The sequence below is a fragment of the Miniopterus schreibersii genome, assembly GCF_964146895.1.
Source record: "Miniopterus schreibersii genome assembly, chromosome: 18".
NCBI classification, from domain to species: Eukaryota; Metazoa; Chordata; class Mammalia; order Chiroptera; family Miniopteridae; genus Miniopterus; species Miniopterus schreibersii.
In genome coordinates, this window is record NC_138121.1 from 19,086,536 (window position 1) to 19,112,342 (window position 25,807).

Below are 25,807 nucleotides of genomic sequence, written 5' to 3' on the forward strand. Positions count from 1 at the left end.
TCAACACCAGTTTGATCAGGAGGCAAATGTCATTTGGTACTGTGATCTGAAAATGGCAATTTACCATGCTGCACAGGGCACCCGAGACTCTCAAGACAAGCCTTGCTAATCACAACATCCTCTTCTTACCCTCTGGGAGGGATTAAAGTCCAACTAGGGGGAAAAGAGAGATTACTCACCCGCTTGTCCCATATCCGTACATCCCCGTCATGACTGGTGGCAAGGCAATTAGCATTCTTTTTATTCCATTTGACCTGTGAAGCACCCGCTGCAAAGAAAAATCAGGGAAAGAAAGCTGCTGCCATCAACACCTTCAGAACCAGAGGGCAGCACATGCAGGGGAGCAGGATAATGAGTTCTGGTTGAAATAAGCACAGAATCCTTCAGGTTTCTATAACTGCACCAACTCCACCATAAGAAAAATAAAGCCAAAAAATAAATGAATTAAATAACACAGGAGAACAGGATCAATCACCTAATTGAGGAAATAACTTCACTTAAGAAAAGTATCTGGGGAAAAAAAAAAAAGTATCTGTGGGTTACCTCTAAGCAGCATCAGCAGGGAAATGTAGTTTCTTAAAGAGCAGAATCTGTATGTGGCCCTGCTGGTTGGTAACTGATTCATCATACAACCTGGCTTTTCATCACTTCCAATGACCAGGATTGCACCCTCAACCCAAAGAGCCTCACCTCAATGCCTGCTTTTTTTTTTTTTTTTTTTTTAAGAGGGACAGTCTTGGAAAAACAAAGCCCACAGCTGAAGCTCTGATGAAAAATAAGCCCTGGTGTTGCCCAATTCTGCCCTCAGAGGGTTATGTGCACCCCCCTCCATTTCCCCATCAGTAGTTAGACATGGCCACTGGCCCTGCATAGAGGCAGGGAAAGGGAATACCCAGGCACTGTGTGGACTCTGTTCTTTCCCATTCTGGAAATACAAATAATAACAATGACAACTTAAGAGAGGAGGCACAGTGTAAGACGGCAGAAGAGGATGAGAAATGAGGGAAACTGGGCCATAGCAGCAATTATAGCTGACCCTTAAGAATAATTTAAGTTAAACCAGAACCAAACAATGGCCCTCCTTCCCACCTCTTCTTGTTCTTGCTCAGATAACACAATATTTCTGCTTGGACACCTCTCCTTTTGGGTAGGAGTTTCTTATTGGGGACACCATAGAAGATCCAAGGCTTTGGAGAGCAACCTGATCCAAGAAGTCTGGAGAGCGTGATACATAAAGCAAGGACTTAGAATCTAACAGGAAATAGAGTTAAGGCCCAGGATTCATCCTTGCTTGGTTTTGGGGAGGGTGTTTGTTTGTTTGTTTTTCCTTGAGACACAGGGCAACTTAAGTCATCTAAGAGCAAGTGGGGGACACCCCTTAAAATAAAGAAAGGGAATAAAGGGAGTATATTACTTAGTAGACCCAGTTTTGGGGGTTTTTTTGCAAGAAAGTGTATCAGCTAGAGAAGGAGTAAGAAGAGTCTGCTCCATCTCCTCATGCCAGTTACTTGAAAAGTTTCAAGAAAATACTTTTCCCAGTGGGAGATGCATCGGACCAGGAAGCCTCCCAGAGATTCTGGGCACCCCCTAATTCAAACTGCTCTACTAAGATCATGACATCAGGGTAAAGCAGAGGTTCCAGACTTTAAGAGTTCCCAGACATAGAAAACACTATGGAGCACACACAGTCATGTTCTCACTGACTCCTTACCCTGAAGATATAAACAATGTGTGCCCAGAGAGTTGGGCAGCACCACAGACATGGGGAGCAGCAGTAGCCAAGGCTGTACCTCTCAGGGAATGTTAAATGGGCAGCTAATAAAGGTCTACAAGCCTCTCAGGTGTCTCTTTTTTCCCAGGGCAGCTTTACCACCACTGAGAAACCTCACTTAGGTACAACGAGAGAAGGCTTACCAGTTCTACACCCAAGTTCGACTCTTATGAACTAGTGGGAACACACCCTAACAGCCCCAGTGCAGAATCCTAACCATAGTCCATTCCAACTGAGCAATGAAAACAGATCAGAAAATAATTGCAAAGACTCAGTGCCTCCGTATTAAATTACACCATAGGGACACAATCAGCATCATCTAGATTGTGGGGAAACCACAAGACAAACAACCTGGTTTCTTCAATAAATAAAATGCAGAAAAAGAAAAACAAACTGAAAAGGAGAAGAACCCTACTGATTAAAAAAGATGACAAATGTATCAACCTCTTGCAAGTATGGACTTTACTTGGATTCTGATTCAAATAATTATTTAGAGAGAAAGAGAGAATTGAGGAAATTTGAATACTGCTTAAACGTATGATAATAAAGAGCTATTGTTAATATTTTTAGGTAGGTTGACAGTATTAAAATTATGTTTTTTTAAAGGATTCTTCTCTTATAAATAATACATACTGAAATATTTGTTGATGAAATGATAGGATACCTGGGATTTGCTTCAAAATAATCCCAAAGAGGATACACTAGGGGGTGGTACAGTGGGTAGAGGTAAAGATGAAATAAGACTGGCAGTATTTTGACAACTCTTGTTACTGGATGACGAACAAAAGGTACTTCATTTTCTTTTATTTTTATACACATTTGAAATTTTCCACAATAAAAAGTTTAAAAATAAATCAATTTGGCTCCTATCCTTGCATTCTGACATAAGTACCTGACCACAACTCAACGGTCCTGACTCTAACTTCTAAGAGCAGCCTGAAGCAAGCCCCTTGCAATATGGGACTTAAAATTCCAACTTGCCATGATGAAACATGAGGCTTGGAGCAGTCAGTGTGAGAGAAAAAATAGAAGAAATAGTGTAAAGACAAGCCAGGGGAGTATACACTCACCTACAGCAGACAGTGCAATGGTAGGCTTCCTTGTGTCTCTGAAATATAAAAGTCAGAAATCAAACACGCAATTCAGATGCTACCATCTACCTGGTGCTTTTCACCCTCTGCACATTTTTCTTCACTTTCCTTTCAGTAAGTACTTGGAGTTCAGTGGGAATGTGATGGCCTTAAAAAGAACATAAAGAGAAACTTGTCTCCTTCCAGGCAGATGAACTTTGTCAGCCACTGCAATTGAGGCCAAGTCTGAATTTCAAATCATGCAGCTGTATCCACAGAAAATGAATTACATGATTCAGCATGGCCTCGGTGACCCCGATGTAGGAGCAGAGAAAGCCAAAAGAATACCTTCCGGGTGTCATTTCTCCTAATGGAACAAGGGGAGAGTCATGGAGGAGTAACTCTGCAAGAACCTTCCCAACAGTATTTCAAAGGTGGGGTAAAAAATTACTCTGGATGTTCACAATAGCCAAGAGGGGGAAGCAACCCAAGTGTCCATCGACTGAGGAGTGGATAAACAAAATGTGTTATATACACACAATGGAATATTATTAGACCTTAAAAAGGAATGAGATCCTATCACATGCTGCAACATGGATGAACCTTGAGGACATTACGCTAAGTCAAATAAGTCAGTCACAAAAGGACAAATATTGCATGATTCCACTTACATGAGGTCCCTAGAGTAATCAAATTCATAGAGACAGAAAGCAGAATGGTGATTGCCAGGGGCTAGGGAGAGGGAGAAACGGGAAGCTGAGAATGAGTACAAAGTTTTAGCTTTGCACAATGAAAAAGTTCTGGAGATCCGTTGCACAACAATGTGAATATACTTAACACTACTGATTGGACACTTAAAAATGGTGAAGATGGTAAATTTTTTTTTGTTTTATAACCACAATTTAAAAAAAAAAACAACCTACTCCTGGGTACAACAGGAGATTCTCGGAGAGGCTCTTACTACAAATGGTAAAATTACAGAACTGAGCAGCACCCTAGGGCTGGGAGGGCCAGACAAAGCAAATCTGCAGCTTATACTTACTATTTAGAAAACCTTAAAAGGAATCTCAGTTCAGTGTCTTTTAATCTTTAAGTTAGGAAACAACTGTTTCATGTAAATGAGGAATACTCTAACCTTGCCCCAGAGCTCTCTGGGGGTTTTGTTTCTATGATCCCACTTATATGTGGAATCTAACGAACAAAATAAACTGATGAACAAAATAGAAACAGAGGCATGGATACATGGATACATGGATACTGACAGCTATCAGAGGGGAGATGGGTTGCGGGGGAGGATGAAAGAAGGTGAAGGGATTAAGCAAAAAAAATATATATACATCATACAGACACAGACAATAGTGTGGTGATAGCCAGAGGGAAAGGGGAATGCAGGTAGGTGGAGGTGGGCAAAGGGGTATAAATGGAGAAAGAGACTGCTTTGGGCAATGGGTGCACAATGCAGTCTGCAGACGATATTTTGAGTTGTACACTTGAAACCTGTATGGTTTTATGAACCAGTATCACCCAATAAATTCAATTTAAAAAGAAAAAAGAGCTTCTCTCTTTCATTTTCCTGGATTTCATGTTCCTTTCCTCTCTCTGGTGCTGCCTTTAGACTAATCACCTCTGAGGTGCTAACCTGCAGGGAGTGCAGGTGATGTCAGCTGTACACACTCTTACTCTCCATGAATCCCTTTCACTGGCCTGTCAGATCTGTCATACCTCAATACTTGGCTTGCCTTCTACTACAGTCCACCTTTCAGTGTAAAATATCACAAAGTCACTGCCATTTGGAGCACAGCAGCCTAGTGAGGGGAAAAAGTATCCCGTCTGGGGGACTCTAAAGACTATACCCTCTCGTTAGTCACCTCGAACTGTGACGGTAAAGGGAACTTTGCTCTACAAAGGGAGAGGGAAAGAGACGTTGATTAAGAACTTACAAGGCACCCTGGATGGTGTGGCTCAATTGGTTGGAGCATCATCCCATATACCAAGGCAGGTTTGATTCCTGCCTCTAAAATGAAGGTTCCAAATTGTCCCACAACCATGTGGTTATGCCTCTAGGACACATACACAGTCAGTTGAGGGTGTGACCCCTGGTTGGAGCGTGTGTGGGAAGCAACCCATTGATGTTTCTCTCACTCGCTCTCTCTCATCCCTCCTCTCTCTAAAAAATCAATTTTTTTAAAAAAGAAAGAAAAAAAGAACTTACAAGGTGCCAGGCCCTAGGATGAGTGCTCTTTACCCCATGAAGAGTAATCCTACCAAGTGGCTCTCAGCCCCCCTTACATATGGGGAACTGAAGCGTCACAAAGAGCAAATAAAGAGCTGAGCAGAGGTGCCTCGTTGCATTGCCTGCAGTAGCAGATGTGTGTCTGTGCCCATCAAAATTCCCCCACCATCACTTGCCACTTGAGTAAACCTCACCTAACTTCCAAATGCTAGCACCTGTGTTCTTTGCCCCAAAAAAATCTCCCTAGCTGCTGAAGCCCACTTTGCAACTCGTTGTGACAGGACTAAAGTGCCAGAGAATTAAGGCCCCTGGAAACAATCAATGACTGACAGTTAACAGCACCCCCATTTTGTTAGCCCTCAGGGTGGGACACCTCTGAGGAGGGAGTTTTACACTAGCACCTAGCAGTCCCCAGTAAGACTAAGCCTCACCTGTTCATAGCAGTACACAGATGGATAATACACCCCCTATTTGTGGCCTTCCCCACCCTGTCTCTTCTCCATCCCCTACAGCATTTATTTCACCTCCTAAATAATATATCTGCAAAGTATCCTTGTCTCAGGGTCTGCATTTAGGGAACCAAACTAAGATACTTGATCTCTAAAATGAAGGTTCCAAATTGTCCCACAACCATGTGGTTATGCCTTTTGGTTATTCTTACTTGATATCCCAAATGTAGATGTAGGTGTCCACAGAGCTGGTAACGAGGAGATCTGGTTCAAACACTGCCCAGTCCAAGTCACTGGGAACACAGAAATAAACAGAACAATGAAGAGAAAATAATTCAAAGTCTGGTTCCAATGCACTAGCAGATTTATTCCCTAGTGGCTTCAGAAAGTCACTATTAATAATGGGCCTCTTAAAATGGTTTAGGCTGGGAATCTCCAAAGTTCTTTGGGAATGAACAGACTCAACTGAGTTCTGAAAGAAACTTTCGGGTCCTTTTCCCCTATCATCTCCAGCTATATTATAGGTGTTCCCAAAAAATAAATGGAGTGTTTCAACTTAAAACACACACACACGCATGCATGCACATACACATGCAGGCACAAATGGTACAGGCAAAATAAGGAAAATTTTTGGCTTTTCATTTTCTAAATCAGTCTCAACCACAGGTATGTTCAGTAAAACCAACATCTCTTAAAGCAGTGGCAAACTGCCACGTTGCCAGCAGGCCTCTGGTCCCCCTACTCGTTCCTTCATGCCTAGAAAGGCAGTTACTACATGAACAGTTAGCACAGTCAGGGGTCTAGTCTTTTCCATTACTTCCTAAGTCCACTTCACCACTCCTGCACTCCCTGCTTGCTACCTCCCAGAATACGTTTTCCCCACCCAGAAAGGGTGGATCAAGGAACACTCCAGAAGTCAACTAGAAGGCCATGAGTGGAAGGCAACTTCATGTCTAGATAATGGACTGTGATGCAGGAGCTCTATGTGGTGACTCACAACTGCAGGAAAAAGAGCAAAAGGCTGCTCCCTGATGTCTCTACTCCTGGGCACTGCTGACTGTAACCTAAGGGATTCTGCTAACATAACTTCTCCCTTCTGCGGCAAAAATCAGCTCTAATCCTTACTCTGTACCTGTCTAAGTATTTTCTGGGATCAAAGTTAATACTATATGGATGCTGGTTCCTAAATGCCAGTTGTTCTTCGCTGTGAAAGCCATCACCTCAGTACAAGCTAACGACCTAACAGCTACCCAGGGCCAACGCAACACAGAGAGTCAAGCTGTGGGAGGAGGTGGGTGTTTCCATTTCGCTCCCCAAAGGACTATGGCAAAGCAAGACAGCCCAAGGAGCTGTGGAAGGCTTGTGCCTACCTGATTACACGAGTATGGCCTTGTAAGGTTGTGCCAACTTCCCCACTGCCATCTTTCCACTTATAGAGGTCGACCCGTTGGTTACTCTAAAAACGGGAAAGAAGGCAGCAAGTAGTACATCAGAATATATGCTCTCATCCCAATCTGCTTAAGCCCAAGAAAGGGCCATATAGAAACCAACTTGCATGGCAAAGATCCTACAGGTTGAGCATGTGAGTTATGGGTAATGGAGATGGTCCCAGACCACTAGAAGAACCTCCTCCCCATTCTGAAGGTCACATACCCATCTCTCTCCAGCTGCTGGCACGCCAGAATTTTTTTAGCTAACTCTTCTCATTATCAAGTGCCTAGAATCAATCTACCACACTTTAAAAACACAGATGCAGAAGAAAAAGAACAAAAACACCATCAAAAGGTTGTCCTAGAAGACAAAATTACACAAGACTCCTTAAAATAGGCCTTTATCAAATTTCTTAAAGACTTAAGCAGAAGGACACAGAGAAAATGGGCAAGGAAATACTACAATAGGAAAAAAGAAGGAAAAAAAGCTTTGATCAAACTATATTTTGCTTAAAAACACAACAAACCAGCAAAGGCTCCTTAACTATCATGAGTATATGAAACAAACTGACAGTGAATAAAAGATACTAATTAACAAGCAGTTTAATAATTTCTGAACTGAAAATAATAATAATAATAATGTCTGAACTGATATATATATGACTAAATTTCATCTCAGCTCAGAGTCAGCTCAGATGTGTCACATTTTGAGGTTTTTATCCTGAAATGCCTGATTCCAATTCTAAATCAGTGAAAGTCCTGTGAAAAGATTAGGATTCAAAATAGCTTCCAATGGGACTAGGAGTAAAAAGAAATTCCCCTCATCTTCTAATATTCCCTGACATTTCCAAAGGGTCTGCTATTGTCAGTCTATGATCTAGGCACCTTAACGAACCTGTCTTCCGCTCTTTCTCACCACACTATACACTGAGTATCATCACCCATGTCTCATCTAGATGAAGCAACTGAGGCTTAATTAACTCAGGCTCAAAAAAAAAAAAAAAAATCAACATAGGACATACACCTTTCAGCCCCAGATCACAAGTTTAAAAGCCTTTTCCTATACTCCTTAAACTCACCGAAGCTGCGAAGTAGTGGGCAAAGCTGTCATGAGGATTCCACTGCACAGCTCCAATGTCCCATTTGCTCTGGCGAGAGATCTTTCGGTGACCTTCGAAAGGGGCATCTAGATTAACGATGTATAGGAACCGGCGGCTAGGAGAACAACATCAGCATGATGACACTGTAACAGCATTAGCACTGAGACAGAAAAGCACATTTAGAACTACATATGATTTGTAAGCAGTGCTCAAAAACACGCCAGATATATTTGACCCTTTATCTACTTTGAAAGGCATGCAAGTGACAAGAGTACCTGAGGTGGCTGTTAGATAAGCAGGAGCCACATTCCTGTGAATCTACCTCTGGAGATTGTCTTCCCTACCACATCCATGAAAGTCTGACCTCTTCCCATCACACCCAGCTCCAGCCCTGCCCCTCTCTCCCAGCCTTTCCCAATCCCCCAGCTAGGACAGTCACTACTTCTACATTACTCCAGATATCCTGTAGAAAATCTCAAAATTCCTTGCAAGTCGACTACCTGAAAAGGGAACTAAATGAAGTCTATCAGGAGGAAAATAATAACAAAAAATAATAATGAAAATAACATATTAAATGCCAATAATGTTCAAGGTACCAATCAATATAAAGGAAATGAAAACAGGGATGTCCTGTGTTCACTTATTTTCTTTTTTTAAAATGAAAAATCCTTGGTATGTGAATTAACATCTCAGCAGCCATCAGCTATCGATTCACTGTTAGAGAGCACTAGAAGCCCCTAGGTATCAATGACGATAGGTGGGCTCAAAAATGAAGAAAAAGATTAATAATTAGTAGTCCCTACTCATAAAACACAGGAAATGGCATAGAAGCCCTGGCCGGCGTGACTCAGTTGGCTGGGCATCATTCTGTGCACCAAAGGATTGACAGTTCAATTCCTGGTCAGGGCACATGCCTGGGTTGCAGGCTCGATCCCCAGTAGGGAGAGTGCAGGAGGCAGATGGTCAATGTTTCTTTCTCACATTGATGTCTCTCTCTCTCTCTCCTTCTCCCTTCCTTTCTCTCTAAAAATCAATAAAAACGTATATATTTTTTAAATGGCATGGAAAACCCTAGCAAACACCCTAGGAGGGATGGTTAAGGGAGAAGAAGGAATGCATAGGTAAGACACAAATTCACACAACTTCCGAGACTTCTAAAAAGTTGCTGCAGAACAAAGATCTAGAACCTCTGGCTGGCTGGCATCTTGCCATCAGAACAAAAAACAGGAAAAGGCTAAGAGCTAAACATATGGGGGGGAAGGGGTTTCAACAGGGGACTTGAGAGGCATTCCAGAGCAAATACAGAACAGAAAGTGGGTACTTCAGGAAAAACATGCCTGATTGAATATGCATGTTTATCTTCGTTCCCCTTTAAAGACCTACTAAAATAAGAGTAAGAACATAAAAAACAGAAACCCACAAAGACAAAGAAAACGAGAGAGGAAACGAAAAATTGATGGACAACTGAAAATTGATCTAGAGTAAAGAAAGCTAATTAATGCCCAAGTGCCTGCAGAGAAGTGCATGAGAAAAAAGCTGATTCACACTGGCAGGACTACTCAGGAGTTGGAGACTTCAGGCTGCAGGAAAGGGGAAGAGAGAGGGCTGGAGAACCAAAAGCAGAACAAAACCAAACCAAACCAAACAGGCAGAACTGCTTGAAAGAACACTGAGGAGAGTAGTTTAAGAGCACCCCACAAAGCCAGCATCTCCACCGCTCCTTCTCCCAGGTAGAGAGTAGGTGATGTGCTTTAGAGAAGTTACTTCAGAGAAGTCTAGGCCTGGGACAAGAGGCACGGCAAAGAGGAAGGGGCTGTGCTCAGAACAGGATGTGAAGTGCCATGTGAGATCCTCAGGCCTCTCCCCCTACTCAGCACTCATAATGCTTAGCCTTTAGTCTTCAGTGACTAGTGGCAGGAGGATTCTTCTCAGGAGGAAATGATCAGCCCAAGAAAAAGCAAACAAACAAATAAAACCTTGGAGATAATGACATTGGGGGCACCCTCCAACAAAAGGGCCTGGTTCCCACCTGATCTCCCTACAGTGAACTCTACCACCACCCATGTGAACAGAGATTCCAACACTCTCTAATATTAACAGAAAGCTGAGGAGCATCAGTCACCAGAGGAAACCTGAAAAACAGAGGCCAACACGATCCAAAGAAAGAAAGGGATAGTGGAGAGGAAAGAAAGGTGTAGTGGAGAGGAAAGAAAAAAATCTAGAATTAACATTCTCAGAGAGGTAAAAGAAGACAACGTAAAGAATAGAAACCAAGAAAGAGCTCTTGGAAATTAAAATAATAGTTGAAATAGAGAAATCTGATAGAAGAGCTCGAAGTGAAAGTTGAAAAGTCCCAGAATGTGAAATAAAATGACAAAAAGACCATAATATTGTATGTCAGTGTTAATTGAAAAAAAAAAAAAATTATTAAAAAAAAAGGACAAATAGACCAAAAGGGAATCCATACAGGATATTCAACACGACTAACAGTAGCTCCAGAAAGAATGAGAAGAGGAAATAGAAGCAGGGAAATTATCAAAGACATAATGCAGGAAAATTTCTTCAAACTAAAAGATACAAATTTCCAGACTGAAAAGGCCATCCAAGGTGCTAAAAATTATTCTGCATCTTAACTGGAAAGGTGATCACATATGGGTGTGTATATTTAAAAATTTACTTGAGCTGTTCACTTAAGTATACACTGTGCTACACATATTTAAAAGTTCACTATAAGACAATGAAATGGCCCAGCTGGTGTAGTTCAGTGGTTGAGCATGGACCCACGAAGCAGGAGGTCATGGTGCGATATGTATACGTATCTAAGAACACACCACAACAGGAACACCTGCATAATTCCATTTACATAATTTCCATTTACCTAACCCCATTCTCTTTCTGAATGCTACAAACAACAATATCCACACTTTATAGTAAATGTTGAGAAGTTTAACATTTGAGAGACAGATATTCAGGGCACCTGAGAGTATTTTATAGGTTGTGAATACAGCGGCATGATGTCAAGTGTATGTTATGCTTCCATTTGTTTAAAAAAACAATAACATAAAAAAGGGGGGGCCCTGTAAGTGCCCACACGTGAATGAGAAAAGACACACATGAAAGTAATCACAGTGAAAATTCCACACACACTAGAGATAAACACTAGAAACACAGATAGGATTTGAAAGCTTCCAAAGAGAAAGAACAGGTCACATACACAGTCCAGAATCAGAATGACCTAAGATCTCTCAACAATAATTCAGAAAAAGAACCCTAAACACCAATTCAATCCAACAACTGTTATATAACTGTAATGGAAGTGGGGAAGGGCATATATATATAAGGGACTCACAGAGTAAAGTAAAAGTGTGCTAAATCGTCATCTTCTATTGTAATAAGTCAATTTGTAATGTTTACAATGGATGAATCAAGATATAGCAGTATATGTATACTATTTGGAAATATGTACAATATCATGTCATCTGGTGGCTATTAGCCCTGGCAGGTGTTGCTCAGTGGTTAGAGCGTCAGCCTGAGCACCATAGGGGGGTAGGCCTGATTCCTGGTGAAGGGAGCATACCTAGGTTGTAGGCTCGAACCCAGTCCCAGTTGGGGTGCGTGCAGGAGGCAACCAATTGATGTGTCTCTCTCGTATCAGTGTTTCTCTCTCTCTTCCCCCCTCCCTCTCCCTTCCACTTTACCTAAAAATCAATAAAAAAAATATCCTAGGGCAAGGATTAACCAAAAACAAAAGTTTAAAAACTAAGTAGAAAATTAATAATACAGGGTGTTCCCAAAAATGTATAATACTTTAACAGCTGATAGCTCAATTTTGAAAATGTAATGTATTTTAATAAACACTACCTTTATAATTATTCAAAGTGTATTTATACATTTTTTGGGATGCCTTATACATACTAAACTTTAAATGGGTGAATTGTATGGTAAGTGAATTATATCTCAATAAAGCTCTTTAAAAAAAAAAGTGAGTAGGAAGGGGACAGAAAAGAAACACAGCAATTTTTCCTTACTTATGCATCAGGGTGACACAAGAAAATGGTATTGATAATTGTCTCTGGGCAGTGGAGTCAGAGGGAGGAAGGAAACTTACTTTCCATTGAATATCCTTTTGAATTATTTTAATGTTTGCTATGTGCTTTATTAAAGGTAAATTAAAACATGATTTCAAAATAAAATGAGGTTAACAGAAAATACTTCATTAGTTTATAAATGGATTCATAAACAACTAAGTTAAATGAAAATACAGCTGAATTTGAGAGGTAGGAGTTTAATCTAGAGCAATATGAAAGGGAAGGGGAGCCCTGGCCAGTGTGGTTGAGTGGTAGAGCAGCAGCCCTCGCACAGAAGGGTTGTGGGCTAGATTCCCATTCAAGGGACTGTACCTGGGTTGCAGTTTAGTTCCTGTGCCCCAGTTGGCGTGTACGCAGGAAGCAACAGATTAATGTGATGTATGTCTCCCAAATTCATGTTTCTCTCTCTCTGTCTCTCTCCCTCTCCCTCCCTCCCTTCCACTCTCTCTAAAAATCAATGGGAAAAAATATCTTCGGGTGAGGATTTAAAAAAATAAAAAGGAAAAGGGGGATCTGTCCATTAAATGTTACCACACTGGCACAATGTTAGGGTGATTAGCAAATTCAGAGATGGCCCTTAATTACCAGTCTTAAACTTTCTGAGCCAGAAGACACTATAGAAATTAGGTAGTTCAATTTATTCATGGTGAAATTAAACTTCTTCATGAGAAAACCGAGTCCAGGGAGGCAACTGAAATGTCCAAGGGCTCATAATTAATGGCATTGCCAAAAGAGAACCGGGATCCCCTAAATCCTAGTAACTACCTGTTAAACTATACCAGCTGGCATCCTTCTGAAGAGTCTGGCAGTAAACAGAAAATTGCAAGTTTAAAACCAAACTACAAGTCACTAAAATTTAAAGGAATTTTATTGCTTACCTCTTAGGGCAGAGACAAAAATAACTGCAAATAATCCCTAGAAGTCCCCCTGAGGTCTCTAGGATAGCAGAACTAAACCCTATGACTATAACCTTTAAGTATAAGAGTATTTTCAAGTTTCCCAGAAACCTCTTAATTTGCTATTTGTTCCCAGAAGTCAGGGCAGACAAACAGCAAGCTTACTTACCCAGAGAGCACTGCATGCTGGCCCAGACAATCCACAGACATTGCAGTTGCCTGCGAGAGAGAAAACAGATTTAGTTCTGCTAGCAAAGCTGTCTCAGGTTGAAGAAGACAGACAGGTCATCAGTCACTGTGGGGTTTTCCTCTTCCCACGGCGAAGGCAGTCCCCAGCTGGCAGGAATCATTAGTTCTCTACATTGGGTACTTTTATTCCCTTCTAGTGCTCATCCAAATCTCACATTTACCTTCCACAACAGGGCAGTTGCTATCTGTTCCCTGCAACACCAGGACTACACACACAAGCTGGCATATTCTAAATTGAGGAGACAGAAGTCCTGGAGCTCTTGAAGAATCTGACTAGGATGGAGCAAACAGAGCTCTCAGAGCTCCTCCCAAGCAAAACCTGACCTAGGACAACATCATTCATTCTCTCTCTCTTTCTCTCTTTCTCTCTTTCTCTCTCTCTCCCTCTCTCCCTCTCTCCCTCTCTCCCTCTCTCCCTCTCTCCCTCTCTCCCTCTCTCCCTCTCCCTCTCTCTCTCTCTCTCTCTCTCTCTCTCTCTCTCTCACACACACACACACAAAGACACCACCAGTGCCTTTGCTAGGGGCATGAACTCCTCTAAGCTGAATGACAATGTAACATTCAAACACCACCCCTGCTGAAGCCACTGGCTACACAGGGGCACCAGGAAGTTTTTAGAGTAACAAAAATGTTCTGTAGTTTCATTGTAGTGATAGCTACAGGACTACATACATTTGCCAAAACTCAACAAATTGTACACAAAAAGGGGTAAATTTTACTGTACATTAATTATACCTCATTAAACCTGGATTTTTAATACTGCTATGTGGAAGACATATTGGAAGGGGAAAAAAAGCTGGGGTGCTGGGAGAGAAGTCCCAGAGTATGATCGGGGAAAAAAAGCTGGGGTGCTGGGAGAGAAGTCCCAGAGTATGATCAGCTACTTTGGACATACTGAGTTTGAGCTATCTCACAAATGCTGGAGTAGAGACATTCAGCAGACAGCTGTGTTGAGTCCTAAATTCCTATCACCATCACAATAGTCATACCCTGTAGTATTTTTTTAAATTTATTTTTATTGTTGACACTATTGAGTTAGAGACTTGTTAACTGCACATTCCGCCGCCTTACCTCTCTGAGTGGAAACTATTCCAATCTCCACTACACTTTCCAATACTATAGCCAATAGCCACAAGTGGTTATTTAAATAGCAATTAATTAAAATTTAATAAAAAATACAGTATCTCGGTTACACTAGCCTCACTTCAAGTGTTCAATGGCCACATTTCCATCATCACAGTAAATTCTACTGGACAGTGTGGCCCTACAAGATTACAGTGTTAACACTCATTGATTCCAGCGACGACTTCAGAGTAGTTGCCAAGCAGCACAGGTTCTTCACTATTAACTGGTGATAGTAACAGCTCAAGGCATTATTTTATAAAGTGGATGATGCTTGTATAAGCTGTTAAAGAGCTTCACCTTTCAGGCTGAGGGTTTTCACTATAAAACCTAAAAGCTTTAATTTTTTTTAAATGATTTTTAAAAGATGTAGGGTGTTTTGAAAAGTTTATTGTTTGGCCTTTCTTTTCAGAAAGACAATATTAAGAATTTCAACTTTTTGTTTCTATATTAATGAAATAGTTAATAAAATGGGTCCCTACCCCTCCTAATTAGCACCAGATTCAACCATAAAACCATGCTAAGTCATGCTAAGATGTACCCTTCCAATTGAATAGAAAAATTGGAAAGAAGAACAGAAGCTCCCACAAGGCAGTTAAATTACCCAATTCATTCTGTCCTCTTACTTTGACAACTGCTGTTTCAGTTTAATTATTTGATACTATTTCATAGCATCCTAACATATGTGTCAGCACCCTCTCTGCAGGTCTCTTCAATTATATTTCTGAGTGAAACTGCCTAGGTTTCTATGAGAATTAAAGGGTTTAGAGATTAGCAGCTTCCATATTAGCAGGCTCAGAGGTACCATACATGATTTTTTTCTTAGTCCCCAGTGTAAGCAATTAACAATATGGATAACAGGAATATGGTTCTTTTTGCCTAGGAGTCTGGCACCTCCCTTGGGAAAGCAGGCCTCCCAGAGACACCATGCTCACAGTGCAAAGTGTTTCAGGATCCTTTAATCAGAATGATGCTACTCAAACTCTCCATGGGAACTATGCATCAGAGAGCACTACAGAACAAATGGGTAGGTGGCTCCTCCACACACTGTCTTTATGGCAAAAACCAGATGAGGTTTTAGAAAGAAGAAACCACATCAACCCCTTGTTGTAATCCATTTTCCCTTCAGAATAAATCACCTGAGTATCAACACAGTGCCAGGCACAGTGTGCACCTGGCCACAAGAGCTCAATAAATCCTTGTTGAATAAATGAATGAATGAAAGCCTGGCACACAAAAGGTATTCTAGAAATATCTGCTGAGTAAAAAGAGAATCACTCAGACACTGTCCTAGGTGCTGGGGAAGGGGTGGGTGGTTATGATATTTATTGAGGAGCAACTGTGTGATAGGCTCACACAGTAGGAAGTAGGGTAGTGTAATGAACGCCAATAAGAGTCCTGCGGACAGCTGCCTGTTGCCACATAATGAAAGGCCTTGGTCAAGTCAGGGGATCAGCCAAACCAGGATCAGCTTCCCCGCTGGGAAAAAGGGGATAACATCTACTTATGTTGCCTGGCTCTTTCATGAATTAGAAAAAGAAAATGCAGACAAATGACAGCACGACCTGGCATATAGAAGACAGGAAATAGAAAAAATGGTAAAAATCCCTACTAAGTGCTAACGCTCTTTGAGGCTTACCATGTGCCTGTCACTGTAAATGTATTTACACTTTCTAAATGTATGACCTCCAAATTCTCACGCCAACTCTATTAGGTAGGTACGATTCACACTTTCTCACAGGTGAGAAAACTAATGCGCAGAGGGTGATGACAGGCGAGGGACTGAGCTGGGATTCGAACCCAGGCAAGAAGGCAGCGCACACTCCTATGAACTCACTATCTGGGATTTTCCACAATTCTAGCATCAGCAACCACTTAAAAGCTTAGGCGCTGATACATGCACTTTGCGTTCAAGTTCTTCTGTGTGTTTTTAAACCAACTCCACCCCAAAGTCCTGTGAGGCAGAGCTGGGAGAGTGGCCCAAAGTCACTAAGCGCGGCCCCCGGCCTCGAGAAGCAAGCACCCTCTCGCCCACCGTCCTGGCCTTGGGAAGCCTCTCCTCATCCCTCACTCGCGCGCAATCTCTGCGCCGCGGGGTCCCAAGGCAGACCCCACTCTCCGTACCCCCGCGGGTAACCCCGGAACCCTGTTCGTGCCTGCCCTAACCGCCCCCTCACACTCTCGGGTCTGACAGCTCCGGTTGTTCCCTAGTTCATCTCCCCACCACCGGCCGGAGGGGGCGGCCCCGCCGCCCCAGAGACAGACCCGGCAGCGTGGGGGAGGGGAACCGGGAGGGCGCATGCCCAGAAGGCTCCATTTGGCCCCCGGCTCACCTGGGAGTCGCGGAACTCCACTACCACGTTCTCGCTGCTCCATCGTGCCGCCATCTCCCGCCCTGGTCGCCCCGGTCCCAGGACCACGCGTTTCCACCTCACAAACTCGCGTTCCCAGGCTGAGCGAGCCCCACGCAGCCCCGGAGCGAACCCTGCCACGCCACGCCCCCCTCCGCTTGACTGCAAACCATTGGCTGACCCAAACACTGGCTCCGCCTCCCTTCCGGGTTCCCCCAATTGTGGCACCGCTCCTACAGGAGCAAGCACGCCCCCTCCACTTCCGTCACTCGGCTTAAGTGACACACGCTCCCTGCCGCAAGATCTGCTGGGAGTTGTAGTTCCAAGGTCAAGTAGAACGTGGGTAACCCAGGTAGAGCTCACAGAACGTCTCACCGAGGTGAGTGGCTTGTTGTCCTCCCTGTTTCCTCGCCGGTAAGGCCAGGGATGTCTACAGACCAAAACTCAACATTCGTTCCAACTATAGGTTACCTCTTCCCCTGAGGTGTGCCATCAAGTCATTGAATGCACAATTTATTGTTTCATACGGTACAGCAGCACCTGCCAAAGTGTTCAGGGATCCCAGGGATTTCCAAAGGCAAAACAATTTTGATAATCATACTAAGATGTTATTTGCCTTTTTTCACTTTCTTTCTCTCACCAGTGTACAGTAGAGTTTTCCAGAGGCTGCATGATATATATTGAAACAGACTGAAAGGGAGAAGCAGATGTGAGAATCAAGGAATTTGAGTGTTTTGTTTTGTTTTCAACGTTTATAAAAGTTTACTTGAGCCAAACTGATGACTTGAAGCCAAACTCAACTGCTTCTCCAGCGGTTTTTTTAATTAAGCTAGACATTAAAGAGATTTGCCACTTTTCCCACTGAAATTTTTTTGTTTTGGAAAATATAGTTATTTTTCATTTACAAAATGTATTATTGTCCTAGCCAGTTTGGCTCAGTGGTTAGAGTGTCATCCCTCAGACTGAAGGGTCCTGGGTTCGATTCTAGCCAAGGGCACATACCTTGGTTGCAGGCTAGATCCCCAGCCCTGGTCAGCCCCATGCAGGAGGCAACCAACTTATGTGTCTCTCCCACATCAATGTTTCTCTCTCTCTCCCTTCAACTCTCTCTGAAAAGCAATGGAAAAAATATATTTGGGTGAGAATTAAAAAAAAAAAAGTATCATTAATGTTAATGTAAAGTAAAATAATGACTATGTTTTAAATTCCCAGTTTTGATTTCTAATAATTATTATCAGTAGATATAGCCCACGTAAAAGTTTGGTGGGGATGGGGGGAGATCTTTAATAATTCTTAAGAGTGTAAAAGGATCCTGAGATCAAAAAGTTTGAGAACCGCCCGGCCAGGCGTGGCTCAGCGGTTGAGCATCAACCTATATGATCCAGGAGATCTTGGTTCGATTCCCAGTCAGGGCACATGCCCGGGTTGCGGGCTTGATCGATCCCCAGTTAAGAGCGTGCAGGAGGCAGCCGATCAATGACGACTCTCTTATCATTGATGTTTCTGCCTCTCTCTCTCCCTCTCCCTTCCTCTCTCTGAAATCAATAAAGATATATTTTTTTAAAAAAAAGGTTTGAGAACTGCTGTGATTAGCATGACAAGTGGTGATTAGGTTCTCTTATTTTATCCCATCTTCTCAAAATTTGGCTTAACTGACTTAGCTTCAATTTTTTTATAGAAAGGGGAAATGACCTTCATTTATTTGGTGGTTGTACGGAGTTAAGCACAGGGCTTGAAATGTAGACAATACTCAAATGTGAACTATTATTGTTGTTAATATTATCATTGTTTCTATGTGCAACTGCTTGTGTGAATAGAGATAAAAAGTCTTCTCTTATTTCCTGGAGTGTTGGATGTAATGGGAAAGACAGACTTATCAACAGTTAGGGTGGCCAACTCATCCCAGGAAACCCTTCTGTCCAGACAAACTTGGATAATTGGTCACTGTATAACAGGCATGCACTTGGCAGAATGAATTTGGTTTTATAAAGGACTTGAAAGCAGCCCTGGCCAGTGTGGCTCAGTTGGTTGGGCTTCATCATGTGCACCAAAAGGTTTCGGGTTCGGTCCCCAGTAGTGGGTCCTGCAGGAGGCAGCTAATCAGTGTTTCTCTCTTGCATCAATACTTTTCTCTCTCTCCCTTCTCCCTTCCTCTCTCTCTAAAAATCAATAAAAATAAATTTTAAAAGACTTGCAAGCAGTGTGACAGGAGAGGACAGACTAAATGGGGGACCTGACATAGCATCCTGAAGAAGGTAACATTTAAGCTTATCAGCACAATATTAGTATTTTAATAGAGTACACTATCAAAAGAAGTACTTCAGCATTAAAAGTATGAAAAAAGCCCTTGAAGTATGAATACATTCCAAAGACATAAAGCAGTTCTACAATTAATACTCATGGCACTGTGCTTCCCTTTCTTTCCTTCAAAATACATCACAACTTGTAATTCAATATTTCTTTGTTTATTTCATATTTTTAAGCTTTGGGAGGACAGGGACAAGGTCTGTCTTGTTCAGCCCTTCATGGTGACTGCATATACAAGGCACTCCTTGAATATTTACCCAATGAATGAATGTGAAAAGCATATAAAGTCATGTCCCCGGGGTGCTGTTTAGGTCAAAAGGATGCTTTCTTTGAAACCGAAAAGTAATTTTTAAAACTATTCACAGTCTTTGCTTGTAATTCTTTATACCCAGAAGGGAATACAGAATCAGCAATCATTCCCTTAAAATCCCTTGGCTTTCTTTCCCATCCACCTATCATTTATTGTCACAAACTGTAACCCTTAGAAAACTCCTCTAGCCCTGTCCTCCACCCTCCCGTTTTGGCCTGTCTTCCTACCTCCCAGTTTCCTCCCAGTTCTCCATCACAAAAGGCCAAAGACTGCTCTGGAGAAAAGGGCCTCAGCTCCAAGAGCCAGGAAGGGGGAAAACTGCAAACCAGGTTCAAGGGCATAGAGAAGGAAAGATAAAGAATGCTTTCTAGGGCCCAGCCAGTGTGGCTCAGTGGTTGAGCATCGACCCAAGAACCATAAGGTCAATGTTCAATTCTGGTCAGGGCACATGCCTGGATTGTGGGCTCAGTCCCCAGTAGGGGCCATGCGAGAGGCAGCCTATCGAGGATTCTCTCTCACCATTGATGTTTCTAACTCTCTCCCTCTCCTTTCCTCTCTCTGAAATCAATAAAAACATATTTTTTTAAAAAAACATACTTTCTAGGGGGGAAGCTGGGGTTGGTGGAAGTAGGCAATGGGGAAAAAGGGGGGACATCTGACATCTGTAATACTTCCAACACTAAAGATAAATTTTAAAAAAAGAGAATACTTTCTATGCATGCTCATGCCATCACATAGGAATATGTTGACATAAGAAACATCCAAACCTGTAAAGAATTTCTATAAGACTTTATTAAGCCAAACTGATGACAGCTGCCAGGAAGCAAGATCTCAATTGTTCAGGAGAATGACAGTTTGGCAGTTTATTTTTTATGCATTTGAGATAAAGGAGGGAAGGTAAGAAAGATTACATAAAGGTGGGAGAAAGCAAGACAGGGATTGTATTATAGGATAGTTAACAAGAGTGCAGTGTGTGCTTTCTTGAGGGTGGTTAACGCTATTTCAAAGATGTGTTAACCTAGGTGCCCAAAAACAATGGGCAGGGCTTGCTTAAGGCAAAAGTAAACCTTTTACTAAAAAAGTTATATGCCTGCCTAGACCAGTGTGACTCAGATGTTTGGAGGGTAGTCCCTCATGTTGAAAGGTGTCAGGTTCGATTCTGGTCTAGGCACATACCCAAGTTTTGGGTTTGATCCCTTTGATCCTAGGCCGGGGTGTCTACGGATCAATGTTTCTCTCTAACATGGATGTCTCTCTCTGGTCTCTCTCCCTCTCGCTCTCACTCTTGCTCTAGCTCTGAAATCAATAAAAATAAATAAATAGTCATATGCCTGAGGTGTGACTATCCATCATAACCTGCCCAGTTATGAATTTATGATCAGATCACTCTGTGAGGTTACTTTCCATAGAGTCCCTTTATCGGCCTCAATATGAATTCATTAACACACCATATTCTTATTTGTTTATTTACCTATTGTCTGCAATGTCCCGAGTGCTCAATAAATATCCACTAAATGAGTGATTAGCAAATAGTCAGGGTATATGGCAGGTTGTGGCAAGACGTACAGCTAGAAAACTTGGAAAGGGCTAGTTAGGAAGGACCCTGCTTAGGCATTTGTTTTATTTTGTAGATATAGATGTAGATATAGATATATTCCAAAGCTCTCTGTCTGTCTGTATATATAGTTTAGTAATCTGTTTCCCACCAAAACCAGTAGGATTGTCCTTGCCTAAGCATTTATGCAACCTTTCCCCACTCCCATCTCTTTAGTTCATATTTGTCTAGTTCTCAAAATCTGCTTGTTATGGTTCATAGGCACAGAAAGTACTTTGGATTTCAAATTCTTGGTGCTCTGCGTTCTCTCAATGTTTTCTGTCTTAAATATGAAAAGAGCCTGGTAGAATTTTTGAGAGAGGAAGCATAAGCACCTTTCTTTCTTTTTTTTAATCCTCACTCGAGGATATTTTTTCCATTGCTTTTCAGAGAGAGTGGAAGGGAGAGAGAGAGAGACACATCGATTGGTTGCCTCCCAGATCGAGCCTGCAACCTAGATACATGCCCTTTGTCGGAATCAAACCCGGAACCCTTCAGTCCTTGGGCCAGTGCTCTAACCACTGAGCCAAACCTGCCAGGGTATGAGCCCCTTTCAAATCGCTTTCTAGGGCCATTCCTTTCCATCTCCCATCCACACTGTCATCATGAAAGAGTGGGGACTCTGGCTCAGTTGATTGCGTGTCATCCCATACACCAAAAGGTTTTTGGTTTAATTTCCAATCAGTGCACATACCTAGCTTGCAGGTTCAATCCCCAGTCAGGGAACTTATGAGAGGCAACTGATAGATGTTTCTCTCGAACATCAATGTTTCTCTCTCTCTCCCTTCCTCTCTCTCTAAAATCAGTTAAAAATATCCCAGGTGAGTCCTGGCTGGTGTGGTTCAGTTGGTTGAGTGTCATCACATGCTCTGAAAGGTCACCAGTTCGATTCCGGGTCAGGGCATATACCCAGGTTGTGGATTTGTTCCCAGGGTTGGGGCCTGTGAGGGAGGCAACCAATTGATGTTTCTCTCTCACATCAATATTTCTCTCCCTTACCCTCTCTCTAAAGTAAATATATGTATATATATGTCCCCAGGTGAGGAAAGGAAATGAAGGAAGGAAGGGAGGCAGGCAGGGAGGGAGAGAGGGAGAGTGGGGACTGGGAACTCTGGAACTAAGTCCAGAGTTCTCTGGCTGCTGCTTCATTGCTGTGTACCTCTGAGATCCACATATGAGTATCCTGTTTGAATCAGAGACAGGGGACTGTTGGGAGTCCCTTCCCTTGTCAAGTAGACATGAACTTGCTAACCAGAACACAGGGCCCTTATCACCAAACAATGTCTTTTCAGAAGGCCACTTGCTAGGAAGGCAGGATATGTGGCCAACTAGAAATCCAGGGCTTGGGCTGTCTCTTATCAGCAACTAGCCTTGCAAATTTGAACAGGACCCTTTATCTTTCTAGAGTTCTATTTCCTCTTCTGCAGAATGTGCGGTTAGCTCACCCCTCCATCTGTCTGCATCTGGGAATATTGGAACCCTGCCTTGAGCCCCACTAGCAATTTCTCTCCATCAGTCAACAAAGATTTGTGGACGTGCCCGCATGTTCAGGCTCCTTGCTAGGTGCGTTGGTTGCCCATTACCCTGGTTTCCCTGTTTAAGTTTTCTCTTTTTAAGCAAAACAACAAAAATGTAAAAAATAAAAATAAAAAAAATAGTAAAGAGCCCTGAGATGTTTGGGAGGGAGTTTCTTACTGGGAGATACTTGCCTACCCCCAGAGGAGGTGCTGGGTTCTCCCTCCAAAGTCATAAGAAGCCTCCCACACCCTCTGGCTTATGGAGACAGAGAGGAAGGCATGGGTTTCCCAAGGCTTCCCAGGAGTAGCCCTAACAAGCCTGCTTCAATACTTCATGTGTGTGTGTGTGTGTTACACTGTACTTCACATATCATAAAATTCACCCTTTTAAGTGTGTAATTCAATGTTTTTTAGTATATTCACAAGGGTTAAGAGCCATCACTATTATTTAATTCCAGAACATTTTCACCACTCCGAAAATAAAGCTACTGTTTTAGCAGCCATTCTCCATTCTCCCCTTCCCCCAGGCCCCTGCAACCATTAACCTTCTTATCTCAATGGATTTGCCTATTCTGGACATTTCATGGAACTGGAATCATACAACATGAGGTCTTTTGTGACTGGCTTATTTTACTTAGTATAATGTTTTCAGGGTTCATCCATATTATAGCATGTATCAGCACTTTTCTTTCTTTTTTTGGCTGAGTAATAGTCCATTATATAGATATACCATATTTGCTGTATTTCTTCATCAGCAGGTGGTCATTTGGGTTGTTTCCACTTTTTAGCTATTTTGGATAATGCTGCTATGAACACCCATGTACAAGTTTTTCTGTGGACATATGTTTTCATTTCTTTTGGAAAGATACTAGGAGTGGTATTGCTGGGTCATAAGATAACCCTATGTTTCATCTTTTTAGAGAAACCGCCAGGCTATTTTCCACAGCAGGTGTACCATTTTCCATTCATCAGGAAGGTATGAGAGCTCCGATTTCTGTACATCTCACCAACATGTGTTCTTGTCCTCTTTGATTTAGCCATCCTAAAGGATGTGCAGTAGTTCTTCTGAAGCTCTGTAAGAACAAGGACTCCTCCATCTGTCTGGCTCACCACTTGGTATCCCAGAACTCAGTGTAGAGCCTGGTACTTATTATTCATATTTTGTCTAAAAAGTGTTGAATGAATAGGTAAATAAAAAACTAGTTAGATGGTTACAATACTTACTGATTGTAGGAATATAGGAAAAAAACAACATGTTCCAATACCCAAGAAATTACCTTTGAGTGTCTAAATGAGAAATTTGTGCACACCTAAGATCCTAATGAGTGATTTGAAGAAAAACAAGAAAGCCTTTATCTCCCCAATAGAGATCTGTCAGGGGATCTGGTATTCTTTTTCCTGCACGCTACTGAACCACCCCTTTTCTGCTAGGTAATCTTTCTTCAGGGAGGAAATTGGGTTAAATTTAAACTTTCATTTTTCTTCAGATCACTCGTTAGGATCTTAGGTATGCACAAATTTCTCATTTAGGCACTTAAGATAATTTCTTGGGTATTGGAACATTTCGTTTTTTCCTTACCTTCATTTCTCCTACAGAACTTTTTTTTTGATCCTCACCTGAGGATATGTTTGTTTTTTACTGATTTTAGAGAGAGAGGAAGAGGGAGAGAGAGAAAAAAAACATCAATAGGTTACCTCCTGTACGTGCCCCGACCTGGGGGATCGAACCTGCAACCTGTGTTATGTGCCCTGACTGGGAATCAAACCCATGACCCCTTGGTGCATGGGACAACTCTCCAACCTACTGAGCCCCACCGCCAGGGCTCTCCTACAGAAACTCTTGACTTCCTTCTGCAGGGCTTTTTGCTCACTCTCAAGCACTCCATGCTTGCAAATAGCTTTCCTCCTGTTTCTTTCCAAGCTAGTCACACTGGGACAATCAATACCTATGACAGACCAGTGCTTCTTTTTTTTGGTTTTCTTTTACTATTTCTGTACACCCAAGAAACATCCAAGCCTTTAGAGAATTTTTATAAGAGTTTATGTGAGCCAAACTGATGACAATTACCAGGAAACAACATCTCAAATGCTCTGGAGAGTGACGGTTTTGCAGTTTCTTTTATACACTTGGACTTAAGGGGGAAATATGAGAAAGATTACGTGAAGGTAGGAGAAAGCAATGTACAGGATAGTTAAGATTATGTGCTCCCTTGAGGATGGTTACACTTTCCTTCAAGGGGTCTGAAAAAGAGGCATATCAAAGGTGTGTTAAACTAGATGCACAGAAACAAATGGACAGGGCTTGCTTAATGGAAAGATAAAACTTTTACTAAAGAAGTTACATACCTGGGATGTGACTACCCATGATGACCTGTCCAGTTAGGAATTTATGGTCAAATCACCCTGTGAGGTTACTTTCAGTTAGATTCATCACAGCACCCCTTTTTTGTCCAATTCACTTGGAAGTCACTTAGACCAGGTGATGCTCATAGACAGCACTCAGTACTTGGAAATTAGTGAACGAATGAATGAATGAACAAGAAAACGTGAAAGGGATATACTGAAAACGCAGACTTCATCAACAAATATTTATTGAATACCCATTGTGCCCCAGGCCCTGTGATACATGCCAGGATAAAAGGTAAACAAAAGACCCCTCAGGACACCGTACTAGGAAGTTTCTAAAATCACTAGTCCTAGCTGCATTATATTCCCCTGTCTATATCTTTTCACCTTTTATCACATAACTAATGGTTTTCAGGATCACATTTTAGCTAAGGTATCTACTCATTTGTTTAAGCCCAAAATAAGTTCTGATGGACAGTCCCCCAGTGCGCTGCTAAAAATCCCCCAAACGCTAAATGTCCTGATCTTAGGGGTCCTTGGATGGAGAACCTCCTAAAGAACCGACAGAGCGTCCACCAGAGGGTGCTGTGGGGGCAAATTTGAGCCGGGAGGTGAGCTTGACCAGTGACCCTCGGAGCCAGGTAGGCGTCTTCAGTAATCTTTGCTCTTCCTCAGGTTCCCCTCCCACCCCCTTGAACCATCGCCGCCCCTCCCCCATAGGTGGTTTCCTCGAATAATTAGCCACTTTCAGGGACTTAGCGCTTTCTTTGAAAAGACCCCACGCTTCTGTTTCTGACACCCGGCGCTTCAGGCCACTCCGGTCACCCGCCCGCTCGCGGGGGCCGGGAGGCGGGGGGGGGGGGCCTCCGGGGCGTCAGCGGCCGAGCGCCGCGGGGGCCGTGAAAGGGTTAAGCCGGCGGGGGGGGCGGGGAGGAGGGGGCGCGGGCCGCGCCTGCGCTCTGCCGCTCTCCATT

The 25,807-nt window shown here is 42.5% G+C and overlaps 1 protein-coding gene across 4 annotated transcripts in view; it reads right to left on the reverse strand.

The window, feature by feature from the left end:
* The window catches only part of WDR59 (WD repeat domain 59), a 57,898-nt gene extending 40,949 nt beyond the window's left edge, over window positions 1-16,949 (reverse strand). Inside the window, exons 1-7 of one of the 4 annotated variants that reach the window (XM_081118164.1) lie at window positions 16,742-16,949; window positions 13,207-13,256; window positions 8,033-8,168; window positions 6,894-6,979; window positions 5,736-5,816; window positions 2,842-2,879; window positions 180-268 (exon numbers count right to left, since the gene is read on the reverse strand). In XM_081118164.1, the coding sequence (XP_080974290.1) occupies window positions 180-268; window positions 2,842-2,879; window positions 5,736-5,816; window positions 6,894-6,979; window positions 8,033-8,168; window positions 13,207-13,256; window positions 16,742-16,795 (534 nt within the window). In that variant the 5' untranslated portion in view covers window positions 16,796-16,949. The remainder of the gene's footprint in view (window positions 1-179; window positions 269-2,841; window positions 2,880-5,735; window positions 5,817-6,893; window positions 6,980-8,032; window positions 8,169-13,206; window positions 13,257-16,741) is intronic. The other 3 variants (XM_081118167.1, XM_081118166.1, XM_081118165.1) reach the window with 3 other exon arrangements.
* Between the last annotated feature and the right edge of the window lie 8,858 nt (window positions 16,950-25,807).